The 14,294-nt window shown below is 42.6% G+C and overlaps 1 protein-coding gene across 5 annotated transcripts in view; it reads right to left on the reverse strand.

Moving 5' to 3' along the window:
• Rad54l2 (RAD54 like 2) overlaps positions 1-14,294 on the reverse strand; it is a 102,069-nt gene that overhangs the window by 61,477 nt on the left and 26,298 nt on the right. For 4 of the 5 annotated variants that reach the window (NM_001134520.2, XM_039081788.2, XM_063265821.1 and 1 more), the window contains one exon: positions 409-599. In NM_001134520.2, the coding sequence (NP_001127992.2) occupies positions 409-547 (139 nt within the window). In that variant the 5' untranslated portion in view covers positions 548-599. Of the gene's footprint in view, positions 1-408; positions 600-8,631; positions 13,984-14,294 lie in introns of those variants that run through there. The other variant, XM_039081789.2, reaches the window with a different exon arrangement.

Consider the following 14,294-nt stretch of genomic DNA (forward strand, 5'->3'; position numbering starts at 1 on the left):
ATTTGAACCTACCTTTTTGTCAAAGATGGACTCAACAATGCTCAACTTTCTACCACTAAAACAAGGTTTCCTTGAAAGAACAATCATCCATCCCCTGGGAATGACCACAGTTCTGTGGCACTATTCTCAGCCTGCTCTTCTCACTACAGATGGCCTACAAAATCCTTGGCATAATACATACACCTACAGTCCCAGTACTTAGAAGGGTAAAGAAAAACACTGCAACGGTTTATAGTAACCCTGGTTTACAGTGAGTTCCAGGCCAGCCTCAGCTATATAGAGCAAGACCTTGTCTCAACGCCCTCTAACCCCAGCCCTCTAAAAAAACCAACTAGAAATACCATGTTCTCCCGTAAAAATTCCACAGAAGAAAGGATATGACACTCTGTTATTAGTAGAGGTACATACCATCCAGCAGGCCTTCCTCGTCATCCCTGTCATGCTCCTCCACTGCCACCTCCTCCTCCTCCTCCTCCTCTTCCGCATCCTCCAGCTCCACGTCCGGGTCCAGGTCTGGATCGCTCCCTGAGGCGGATTCGTCTGACATGGCTCCCAGAAGTCCTCAGTGGGCATTACCGACTCATGTCCACAATAGGGTCCTAAGAGGAGGTCAAGAGGCATCAGAATCACCAAAGTTTTACTTAGGAGTACAAGCCTTTCCGAGAAAAACATACTGAAGAGAATGCTAGAGCTTTTTAAAGCCAGGCAAACTAACCAAATCCAGATCTCAATCCTCTCTATGAGAATGCTATCTTAATACACACTTTGATGAGTCTGCCCAGCTCAAGTGTCTCAGGGGCTGCTTTGACAAGAAAGTAACAGCCACAAAATAAAAACTGATGTCTTCGAATTCACACTTGCTCACGCCTTCCTGCTGCTTCCTTCAGTTTGCTGAAAACCATTTCCTATGCCCATGCCTGCCTGCCTGTCCACACACAGACACAGACACATGGGGACAGACAGACAGACAGACAGACAGACAGACAGACAGACAGACAGACACACACACACACACACACACACACACACACACACACCCCTATAATACCAAGCACTACTCCAGGTACAGAAAGAGGAAAAAGAATACGTAGAGAGTGTGAAGCCTGGTGTGTGCCAGGAGGAGCTGCTACTTTACACTGGGTGTCAAGGAAATCCTCACTAAGCAGAGGACACCAGGAAGTGTAAACTTCAGGCAGAGTGAGCATCCAGGGAACTGGGAACACTTAGAATATAAGGAATGGATCCTTTGGGGATAGGGTAGCTCCAGCCACAGGACACCACACAGACAGTGAGAAGCTGTTTGCCATACTGTCACTGTGCCCAAGCTTGTAGGAAGCCTCATGCGAAGGCCTCAGTGGCCAGATAGCCTTTTAGGCTCTTCTCTACATTTTCCAACAAGTTTTGCAAAGTGCCCTCAAGTTCTGGAATCATACTTCTCTTCTAAATTCCATTAGCTATACTAAACACTACGAATCTCCCCTAAAGGGTTAGTTAATACAGGCCACCTCCTGACCAACGGTGAACTTCCAGGGCAGGTGTGTAAATGGGAATTATCTTTATTCTGTGGGCATTGCCAATCTGCTATGAAACTTACCATATATACCAAAACTCACTCTCCACCCCACCCCGTCCTTTCCCTTCTCTTTCTTTATCCCTTCCCAGTCCCCACAACTTTATTGTTAAATACAAAGGGCATCTCTTTCCTCCTTTTTTTATTTGGTGTGGAGATTTTTTTTTTTTTTTTTTTTTTTTTGAAACAGGGTCTCATGTAGCTCAGGGAGGTCTTTAACCTGCAAGGCTATCCTTGAACTCCAGATCCACATAACTTCACCTCTCAAGCTCAAGGATTCTAGGTATGAATCATCACAACTGGCCTTAGTACCTTAGATGGCTGTCATTCTAGGAAATAAGGTTTATACCAATAGAGTAACAATCACAGTAACAAGGAATAGGCTTCTACATACCCTCACTTAACATTAATTTAAACCAATCTGAGCAGAAAAACAAAGGCCGGGTGTAGTGGCCATACCTTTAATCCCAGCACTCAAGCAAAGGCAGGTGGATCTCTGTGAGTTCCAAGACAACCAGAGCTACATAAGAGAGACTGTCTAAATAACAAACAAACGAACAAAAAGAAACAAAATACCACCTCAGCCCTCAAGCTCCTGACAGTGTCAAACATCAATAGCCAAGTACTACGTATGCTAATAAGACAGGAGACGCCAGCCTGGTCTACCTAAGTTCCAGGCCAACAAAGCTTCCAGAGCAAGACCCTGTGTTGTCATTGACATTATCATCCTCATCAACAGCAGAAGGGAAAACCAGGACTCTTTAAATCAGAGCTTAGACGGAGGGAGCACAGGGAAAGATGAATAGCACACATCACAGTTCAGTATTGTAATTAAAGTTTACAGTTCAGCATTGATTTTATTTTTAAAAGATGAAAAGGAGAATTTCAAAGGTTCCCAATACAAAGAAAGAACACTTTTTAAAGAAGGGGAAAGGCTAACTCCCTGATTTGATCATTACACATTGCATAAATATATCAAATTATCACACAGCCACACAAATATGTACAATTATGTGTGGATACCCAGACAATTAGACGAACACAATCAGAAGTGACTGAGTTCTCAGACAGCACCAACTTTCCTTTTACCCGTTCTTCCACAGGCCACTAAGTTTTTGTTAGAGATGACACAATGAACATTATTCTCAGTTCTTTAGAATTGCACCAACTAAGAGGAACTATTGCTGATTTTCAAAAAGGTCACAAATGGGTAACTGAGAGATAGCACAGTCAAAAAAGAATGCTTGTCTTGCAAGCACAGAACCTGAGTTTGATCTCCAGAACTCTTTTTTTTAATATTAATATTATTTATTTCATGTATGTGGATACACTGTCTCTGTCTTCAGACACCACCAGAAGAGGGCTTCAGATCTCTTTACAGATGGTTGTGAGTCACCATGAGGTTGCTGGGAATGAACTCAGGACCTCTGGAAGAACAGTCAGTGCTCTTAACCACTGAGCCATTTCTCCAGCTCCAGAACTCCTGATTTTAAACAAATCAACAAATGTAGTTGAGCAGGGTGGAAGTACTTGTCATCCCAGAGCTAGACAGGTAGACAGACTCTGGGACTCTCTAGCCAGCCTAGCTGGCTTGCTGAGTTTCACTCCAGTAAGACACTGTCTCAAAAGAAAGTGGATAAAGCTTGAGAAACAACAGTCAAGGTTGTCCCCTGGCCTACACCCAGGCACATGCACACACTCGAATGCAAGGCCTCTGTCCACAAAGCAGAGCATTGTTGGAGAGCCCAATTAAGGGCAGACAAAGGTGTTTACACACACCATCACTGGGATAGCCCACGACATTTCAAAGGTGTGCAGTAATGGTAGCACATGCTCCTGTCTAAATGACAGAAATCTTTCTACCAGCCCTGGTGGCAAGTGAACAGGACCAGCACTTAGAAGCAGCAGAAGAATTGCTAAATTCAAGACCAGCCTAGGATACAAACAAAACCCAGAATTAGAAAGAGCATCCTCTTCATTGCATGACTTCATTATCTCTGGAGACTTTGAATAGTATTTTCTCAAATGACCTCAGAGCAATTCCACAGCAAGTGCAACTGACTTCACTAAAAACATAAACACTAGGACCCCTGGCCACCACCACACGTGGCTTGGGGGGGGCAGAGGATACCCAGACAGTCAAGACACCACTAAGATGAGCAGGTGGGTGTGGAAGATGGGAGAGAAAGAAGCAGAATGATGTATACATGGTGAAGAGAGGAGGAACTAGAGACTCAAGGGCAGCAAGAACAGTCAGATGTGAGCAGCCTGTACTGCTATCTGAGGCCAGGGTGAGGTCCTGCCCAGTGCTGCTGCAGAGCACCATGTCTGGGTCCATGGCTCTGCAGCAGTGCAGGGTCTGTGCCAATGTTCTTGACCCATGTGTTACTACCAAAGGCCATGCCAACGTCCCTAGTCTGGGCTGCTGTCTGGGACCATGTTAATATCCAAGGGCTTCAAAGGGCCAGCCCCGCCCTTCAATAGCTGCAGCAGCCCGGAGAATAGCCTCACACCTTACCTAAGCAGCAAGGTTGAGCTGGCCCAGGTGATATGGCCAGTGACATGGTGCAGGAGAGCTGGCTCTGCCCCTTGCTGGTTGTGGCATTCAGGTGAGCTGGCCCCATTTCTTGCCGGGATGGTGCTGAAGACCTGGCCCCAGTGCTGGGAGCACCAGAGGAATTGGCTGGCTGTCCAACTCAGCTACTGCCCATGCCCAGATCGGCTTGGAGTTGGCACACCCCAACTTCCACCCCATCTGTGAACTGCTGCAGCTCATGAAGGAGCACAGGGCACCAGCAGGATATCTGAGAGGAGTGAGTCAGGTGAGAATCCAATAGTGAAGGTGTAACAGAGGCCAGAGGCCTCGGAGCAGTGAGTCACCACAAGTAAAACTGTTTGGTCAAAAGGCTGTGCTACGTGACACAGCATGACACGCCACAGCTTCCACGGTGAGATGGGGTTTTTTATTAGTATTTTTTATTTTTTACTTTTATTTTCTGTTGTCTTTTGGAGGGGTGGTTGCAAGAGCAGAGGGCAAATATGGAGGAATGGGGAGATGAGTGCGAATGGGGTACATGATGTGAAATTCACAAAGAATTAATAAAAAGTTTTATATGTATTACATACACATACATACAACTACATATGCAGGCTTATAAAATATAAACATAACCCTGGATTTAATAATTTACAAGGGAACATTCGGTCTATGGCATTGAGCAATACCCCGTAAAGAAACCCACTAGGCAAATAATTCACATAATTCAAAGACAAAGGAAGAGTCTAATGGATGTCATAGCAATCTGTCCAGCCTGCTAAAAGCTCACTATGGATCACTAGTTACCTCAAAACCTTTTCATACAGGAAAATAACACTGCTCTGATCATCCTGCTGTGTGTTTCAAATTCCTGCTAAGCTTAAATAGCCTTTGAGTGAACATCAGTGACTTGAAAACACACTAAGATACAATCATGGCAGCCACAAAGCTAAACTGACACACTTGACATATTTTACTTAGAAACAGAATGAAGACTTTTGACAATCTGGACCTTAGAAGAAAATAAGAAAGAAGAACAGTAAAGCAAGACTCAAGACTCCCAACAGCAGGGCCATAATAGACAACTAATTCTCTAAAGGCAATGAAGTAGGGCGATACCCAGGGAATTGGCCCCAAACACAGCAGAAACACTAGAGATGTCTTATAAGTCAGTGAAGATTCCGAGCCACCGCTCTGAGAATAACCAGCCTGACTGCAGGAAGGGCTGTTCTCATGCAGGGGGAGCTGTTCTCCTCATGCAGGGAGGGCTGTTCTCATCATTCGGCTTCAGCTACCTTTCTTAGTCCAGCCTACGTCAATCCTCGAGGTATCATCCTGACTCTAAAACAGTTCTCAAAGGGGATCCAGAGGCTTGGAGTCAGCCACAAAGTCAAACCATGCACAGTTTAAAAACGTCATTCAAAGTGCAAAACACACCAATAATTTTTGTATAACTGAATACAGAAAGGTCTGTGACAAATGTTCAATTCTATACCATAGATAACTTTTAAGAAACCACTACTTAGGACTAGAGACATGTCTCCGCGGTTAAGAACACTGTCTGCTCTTGCAGAGGTCCTGAGTTCAATTCCCAGCAATCACATGGTGGCTCACAACCATCTGTAATGGGATCTGATGTCCTCTTCTGGTGTGTCTCCAACAGTTACTCACATATAATTCTTTTTTTGAAAAGCGTATTTTTTAAAAACCCACTACTTAAGAGGTTGAAGGCTAACCTTTTAAATCTAGCACTTTGGAGGTAGAGACAGGTGGATCTCTGAGTTTGAGGCCAGCTCTGGTCTACAGAGTTTCAGGACAGCCAGGGCTGTACAGAGAAATCCTGTTTCAAAAAAACCACCAAAACAACAAACAAACAAACAAACAAACCCCTCACCTTGTCAGAACACACACATTAGGACTCTCCCTCTCCACGTTCGTTTCTGTAGAGCCTGAGCCATTCAATGATGTAAATGCCAACAACAAAGCACTTAGATGCAAAGAACTAAGAGCTCAGCTGTCTCTTTACATAAACACTTTCAAACGTGAAAAATAATTAAGCTCTTCGAGATCTAAAGATGCAGTCCAGAGAATTCGGAGGGTACACGTGAGATTTTTACTTAGCTATTGTAACCTGTACATGCTAATTATAAAGTCCTCCTCCCAATTATCTCTATTCATCCACACACTGCCAAGCTAAACTGTATTTTCTCCAAAAGACAATTCTGACCCTCTAATAGATGAACTCCTCTGTCTCATGTTATTCCTATGCCTTTTTACAAATACACAGTTGTTCTAGCCACATGCTGCTGTACTCTAATGTTTACATGCTGTATTACATGATGTTCACTGTATTAAACTGGGAATACTTTGTACCACTATATTAAACTGAGAACACCATGAGGATAGAAACCATTTATGACTCTATAACCAAGTACATTATCTTACTCAGAATAAATGTTTTACGAATTAGTTTATTGACGGAGGCATTGACAGAGGCATGGATGGATGATCAATAATGACATTTAGTTGAATGTTTGACACTCAAAAGAACACACCGTGCTGAACCATTTCATATCATCATTCTGTGTTCCCTAAGGCAGTATGTAGTTGCCCTTTTCCTTCAGTAGCATTAAAAAATAAGGTTCTGAACAACAAAAAAGTGATAATTAAGCTCTTCTAGTTTGGATTAGTTTGTTTTAGAAAAGTAATTTTTCACTTAAAATGTTATGAGTTGGAAGCATTTTTTAATGAATTGCAACATAAAACTCTGGGAAACCACCAGGAGAAACCAGTCAAGGATATATTTCATTCTCCACACAATCATGGCCACAGGAAAAAAGCAGCAGAGAGGAGATATGACAACAGGAGTTGAGAAGATATGATAGACTCTGAAAATTTGTCACATTGCCCAGTGATGCACACCTTGAGTTCTAGAACTCTGGAAGCAGGGACAGGTGGATTTCTGGGTTCAGGTCAGTCTGGCCTATGAAGTGAGTTTCAGGCCAATCAAAGCTTTATAGTGAGACCCTGCCTCAAAACAAAACAAAAGCAACAAAAACTACTCACATTACATACACATTAAAACACCAGACTAGCCAAGTACAGATCATAATCTCTGCTCTTGGTTGAAGGAGGAAGATGGCCTAGGATACACAGTGAGTTTGAAGCCAGCCTAAGCTATGTAGGAAGTCTCTGTCTCAGAAAACTCTCCATGACCCCCCTTTAACTCCAGTTCCAGGGGCTCTAATGCCATTTTCCAGCTTCCATGGACATTCTGCATACTGACTGATGTATACACATGCATGCAGGCCAAACAATCATAAATATGACAAAATATAAAAAAAGACTGTGGTAGGAAGTCTATATGAATCCTTTACTAATATAAATAAAAGTCAATGATTTCTGAGCTGATACGAATCATATAAAGCATTAATTTAAAACTTTATGTATCCGTGACAATGCCTGTGCACCACTCTCCTTAATTACAGAAGAAGCCAGAAGAGGGTGTCAGGTTACAGGTGTTGGTGAGCTGCAATATGAGTTATGGGAACTGAACACATGTCTTCTACAAGAACAGCAAGTGCTCTTAACCACTGAGCCATCTTTCCAGTACCTGCATAATTTTTCTAAACACAGGATATCACTGTGTCTCTGTCGACTCTGGAACTCACTCTGTAGACCAGGCTGGCCAAGAACTCACAGAGATCTGCCTGTTCTGCCTTCCCAGTGCAGGATTAAAGCCATGTGCCACCATGCAACCCCTCCCCACCCAGCAGCATAATCATTGTTAAATCACTACACCTGTATTGTATACAAGTTATTTTTGTTAGTACTTTGTGAGACAGAGTCTCAAGTAACTGAGACTGATCTCAAGTTCACTACATAGCTGAGGATTGCCTTGAACTCCTGATTCTCTTACCCCTACCTCCTAGGTGCTGGGAATACAGACATGTGCCAGCTATATTGTTTATACACTACTAAATTTGGTTCCTTAGTTGATATCCACCCAATATTTTTCTTTAAAATTTGTCTTGTTTTTAAGAGATCATTATACAGCTCATAATAGCAATCCTCCTTCCTTCTTCAGCTCCAGACAGCCAAGTGCCAGGATTAAAGGAATAAGTTCTATTCAAATGCAAGCCCTTTCTTCTCAAAGTATTGGGACCTTTTCTTCTAAAATGTTAAAAGAAAGTCAAGATTAGAATGAATATTGCAAGACAAGGGACCAGGGACTGACTGCAAACATGGCACCATATATGCCAAAGACTCCTTCAAGAACTATTTCAAATTAGAGGAAACAAATGTAGTATAGGATCTTGGGTTAGACACTGGACCTAAAAGAAAGCCATAATAAACTATCACTACGGAGGCTGCTAAGATGACTCAGAGGGTAAAAGTACTTGTTGTACAAGCCTTATATTTGAGTTCTTCAGAACTCATATATTAAAAAGTTAGATGTGGTGCTGAACGTCTGTAATCCCAACACTCCTAGCCCCGAGATGGAAGAAATAGACAGAAGAATCACCTAGAAGCTGGGTGGCCAGCCAGGCTACAGTCAGCACAGCAGAGACTATTCTGTATAGTGTGGCCTTTGCCTGGACAGTGTTTTTGTCTATAGATGAACTGAGGCAATTCTTCCTAGTAGGTATCTCGCCACAACTGGAGCAACTCCATTTTTGCTCAACTTCTTCTTTGAACCACGAAGGAAGTGCTGTAAGAAGCAGACATGTCTCTAGTCAAATGATCCATAATAATGAGATGGTCTTAAAATGTCGTATTTGGTGGACTTCCGATGCTTTTGAAGGCTATATCTATGCAAAGTATATCTTTACTGTTACATCTTAAATATTTGTCTTAATCAGGCTTTCTATTCCTGCACAAACATCATGATCAAGAAGCAAGTTGGGGAGGAAAGGGTTTATTCAGCTTACACTTCCACATTGCTGTTCATCACCAAAGAAAGTCAGGACTGGAACTCAAGCAGATCAGAAGCAGGAGCTGATGCAGAGGCATGGAAGGGATGTTTCTTACTGGCTTGCTCAGCTTGGTCTTTTTTTTTTTTTTTTTTTTTTTTTTTTTTGAGCTGAGGACCGAACCCAGGGCCTTGTGCTTGCTAGGCAAGCGCTCTACCACTGAGCTAAATCCCCAACCCTCAGCTTGGTCTTTTATAGAGCCCAAGACCACCAGCCCAAGGACGGCACTATCCACAATGGGCCCTGCCCCCTTGATCACTAGTTGAGAAAATGCCTTACAGCTGGGTCTCAATGGAGGCATTTCCTCAACTGAGGCTCCTTTCTCTGTGATAACTCCAGCTTGTGTCAAGTTGACACACAAAACCAGCCAATACACTATTTTTCATCATTTCTATTTGAGTCGACCCATACATAGCTCTGCCAAGATGGGGTAAGCAGTCCTTCATAATCCTGCTTTACAAAGGTCTATCAAATGATCCTGGACCAAAAGGCTGAAGACTGATGATGCTCCAATGTTTGGAGGGATGAGAAACTGTCCAGGTAGTCAGCTATCTCTACAAATTGGTTGTTTTGGAAGCTATGTTTTGTGCTTCCTATGTAATATTTGAGTCATTCTCGGACTTCTGATGGGGCTGAAGACTGGTTGTAGTCTCATAGTCAACTCAAGCTGTTTAGGATTGAGAGAGATGATATAGATTTGAGAGGATGGTTTTCAGACAGTATATAAACTAAAACCAGGACATAATTCAAGTATAGAATTGTAAGCTTTTTAAGTTAGGATAGATGGTAGAATACTTTATCTAAGTTGACCTTATCTTATCTAAGTTGTTAAGTGTACCTTTACTTTATAGTTTGCATGATTGTGATAGTTGTGCTCAATTTATATCTAAAAGAGCCTTTTAATTGGACAAAAAGGAGGAAATGTTGTAGAATGCCCTGGTGCTGTTTGCATTCTGATATTAATTCTGCTTCCTCAAGAGGGGCTGCCCAGCAGAGGAATGGATCACATACTCAGGTGATTCATGTGAACCTTCTGCCTATTTTAATTGGTCAAATAAAGGCTAGATCCTGTAATTAGACAGTGGAAGGGAAAGGTGAGGCTGAAGATTTTAGAGAGTGGGGGAAGAGAGGGAGAGGAAGAAGACAGAGGAAGAAGAGGTGGAAGGAAGATGGAGCAGAACCACATGGCCCAAAGAAGCCACAAGAAACAAGAGATCTCATAGTTGGGGAGTAGAATAGTGTAGTGGTAAATCTGCCCAGTCTAGGCATGCAGTTTATAAATATTGTAACTGAGTTGTGTGTTTTTGCACTGGCTTATTGGGGTTGGAGATTTACTGCAACATGGAATCTCTTGATTTGAGGCCCACCCAGTCTACAGAGCAAGTTTCAGTACAGCCAGAGCTACACAGAGAGAACCTGTCTCAAAAACAAACAAATGACCTTAAGAAACAAATGACAGGGAAATTTTATTAATAAAAATAAATAGCCCTCTTTTTTGTAAGCAGTTTCTCATTATATAGCCCAGGCTGAGCTCAAACTGGCAATTCTCCTACCTCGGTGCCCCAAGTGCTAAAATTACTGAGCATCCCACCACAGGCAAAACAATATTGTAAAGAATACTGACCATCATGACTCGCGCCTGTAGTCCTGGCACTCAGGAGGCTGAGGCAAGTGAACTGCTACTCCAATTCTAGTTTGAGCTATCCAGTAAGTTTCAGGCTCAGAAATAAATCAATAAAATTAGAAAATAATGGCAGCAAAGAAGAAATATTTTTTTGTTCCTACTTTTCCAAATGTCTAAACACTTTAGCCAGTATAAACATACCTTATTTCAAAGTACAGATCTGAAACATTAGCTGTCTCCCCTGTTGAGTATAACAACTGAAAACACTTCCTTTCCTTTCAGACTTTCATGCCTTGGGGCTTAAAAAGGTTAAACAAGTCCTCTGGTGTCCCCACATATGGACAGGCCATCCTCTGGCTAAGAGATGGGTCTATTTCTCTTACCCTGAGCCCAGCAGGAAGTAGACAGGAGTCTCACTTGGGCTGTTTCTGAAAGGCTCTAGGCATGATCAGTGACATAAATAAATGGCATCCCACAAGCAGGCAGAAATTGAATTCATCAGCTTCCTTTATTCTTCATATAGATGTGACCCAGATCTGAGGAGTCTAAGGAGACTTATATAATTTGCCTAGATTACAAATGTCACTATAATTTTATGGCCAAGTTTATTCTAATCCAGGCTCTCCTTTCCTCTGGATTCATTCATATACTTTAATTTATACTCTCTCTTCCCTCCCTAATCCTCCCTCAGGCTAGATATATAAACCTGTCCAATATGCCTATATCTGGCTTAACAACAGACATAAATACTGAAGAAACCAGTGACACCGACTGTAAGATCTGAAAGAAAATGGAGACTTTGCTTACCAACGTAACAGAGAAGAGAGAAGCTACTCTTTCGTACCGATCCTCGACATCTCTAAGGAAAATACTGCAGGGAGACAAAACCTGCTCTGTAAACTTGGGAAGTAAAAGGAGTTGCCGGCTGACAGTGACGGCTCACACCTTTAATCCCAGCACTGAGGGTACAGAAGCAGGCAGATCGCTACATAAGTTCAAGGCCAGTCTGGTCTACAGAGTGATGTCCAAGGCAACCAGAGCTGTTACACAGGGGAACCCTTGGGGAAGGTGCTGCAGGAAAACTCAGTTTTGAGAGGGCTGTAGGGCTGGGAGTAAATCAGTAGATAAAAGTGCCTGCTGCTAAGCCCAACAAATAACTTTGAACCCTGAGTTTTACATCATAGAAAGAGATAACTAAATCCACAAGCTGTCTTCCAACCTACACTAGCAGGCACACATATACACTTGTGTATGCACAAACTAACTAAATAAATAATACGTGATTTTAAAAAAATATTCTAAAGGAGCCACTTATTGCGTGGTATTGTGGTATACATCATTAATCACTGTGTGCAGGAGGCAGAGGCAGGTGGACCTCAGTGAGCTCTGGTCTACATAGTGAGTTCATCATAAGGAGACCCTGGGGGGGGGGGGGAGGTCGTGAGAAGGGTTATCAAAGATGAAAACATAGCTTTTGTACATAGCTGCATATAGAAAGTCATGTGAATCCCACCTTGATTCACTTAGAGAACACAGATATAAGGCCAAACTTGATTGGGCCAAATAAGAATGACATTCAAAATAGTTCACAAAACACTGTCACAGCCATAAGAACAAAGAGCAAAAGTCGAATAACTTGAGAAAATTTTTTAAAGAAATGGGTAGCTGGTAGCTAGGGCTAGAAATATAGCTGAGTAGGCAGTGCTTGCCCAACTCATAAAGGCTGTGGGTTCGATCCTCAACATCACATGAATCCAGGCATAGTGGCAAACTCCTGCACTCCACACCTGAGAGAAAGAGGTAAGATGATCAGAAACTCAGGCCATCTTCAGAACTTGAAGAGTTCAAGACCAGCCTGCGCTATATGAGATCCTCTCTAAGAAAATTAAAAAAATAAAAAACTTGATACTAATTATAAACCTGGTCAAAAATCTAAGAGTCCCTCCCCTGGGGAGTGAGGAGGAAACATGACTAGGGAAGTTGTGGGAAAATCTACTTCTGTCATTTTGCTAAACAGACATTTTATTATAGTTAAATCTATCAAAAATCGTGGCTCTCAGGCTTTGCAGTGGGCCTCACTTATACACAGGCCCACACTTGGCCAATGCTCAAGAAAAAGTGACTGTTGAATATGCTCAGCCACTGTGTCACCCTCTCCAAAGCTCAGGGGACATCAAAAAGACGGAAGAGAAATCATTAGGAACTGAAGAAGTGTGTGTTTCTGGAAATGATCTAACCTTGTACTTATGACATCACAGCAGCTGTGGCCACCTCCACAAGATGGGACCTACCAACATTCCATCAAGAATAAGGAGGGGCAAGGCCCTGGGTTCGGTCCCCAGCTCCGAAAAAAAGAACCAAAAAAAAAAAAAGAATAAGGAGGGGACCCATGAGGCCCCACCCTCAGGAGCTATTGGAGGCAGTTAATGGCTGCTCAGAAAGGGAAGGTCACTGTCTTCAGTAATGTAACCACTGGTGAGTTACCCAAGCTGCAGTAAATAACCCCTAATTGAAGTTCATGTAAGCAACACAAAAAACAAAGGAAAACAAAAACCATGAAACTAGGAGGGAGAATTGTTAGGAAGGGAGAGAATCAGCAGCAGGAATTGGGGAGGGAGAAGAGTGGGTATGGGGTTGGATATGATGAAAATGTATTCTATAGATGTGTAAAACGACATGTCAAAGAATACATTTCAAAACGGAGGAGCTGTGGAGGACAAGTCAGTAAAGCACTTGTCACACATGACCAAAACCTTAGGTTTGATCCCTAGCACCTATGTAAATAAGTCAGGTGCAGCAGCACGTACCTGTAACCCCAGCGCTGGGGAGGTAGAGGTAGGAGAATCCCCAGAGACTGATGGGCAGCCAATCTAGCCAAATGTCAGGCTCTAAGAAACTCTGTCTTGGGCTGGAGAGATGGCTCAGTGGTTAAGAGCACCCGACTGCTCTTCCAGAGGTCCTGAGTTCAATTCCCAGCAACCACATGGTGGCTCACAACCATCTGTAATGGGATCCAATGCCCTCTTCTGTGTGTCTGAAGACAGCTACAGTGTACCCACATACATGAAATAAATAACAATAAAAAAAGAAAGAAAGAAAGAAGGGAAGGGAAAGGAAGGGAAGGGAAGAGAAGGAAAGGGAAGGGAGGAAGGAAGGAAGGAAATTAAGAAAGAAAGAAAGAAAGAAAGGAAGAAAGAAAGAAAGAAAGAAAGAAAGAAAGAAAGAGAGGAAGGAAGGAAGGCAGGCAGGAAGAAAGAAAGGAAGGAAGGAAGAAAAAGAAAGAAAGGAAGGAAGGAAGGAAGGAAGGAAGGAAGGAAATTAAGAAAGAAAGAAAGAAAGAAAGAAAGAAAGAAAGAAAGAAACAAAGAAAGAAAGAAAGAAAGAAAGGAAGGAAGGAAGGAAGGAAAGAAGGAAGGAAGGAAAGAAGGAAGGAAGGAAGGAAGGAACAAACTGTCTCAACAATTAAGATGAAAAACACCCAATGTCAACCTCCAACACCAGCATGGATGCCCACACACATTAACACACATGAGCACATGTAACGCACACACATGAACACATGTACATACACCCATACACAAAGGATGGAGG

This window comes from Rattus norvegicus, chromosome 8 (genome assembly GCF_036323735.1).
Source record: "Rattus norvegicus strain BN/NHsdMcwi chromosome 8, GRCr8, whole genome shotgun sequence".
Taxonomy (NCBI): Eukaryota; Metazoa; Chordata; class Mammalia; order Rodentia; family Muridae; genus Rattus; species Rattus norvegicus.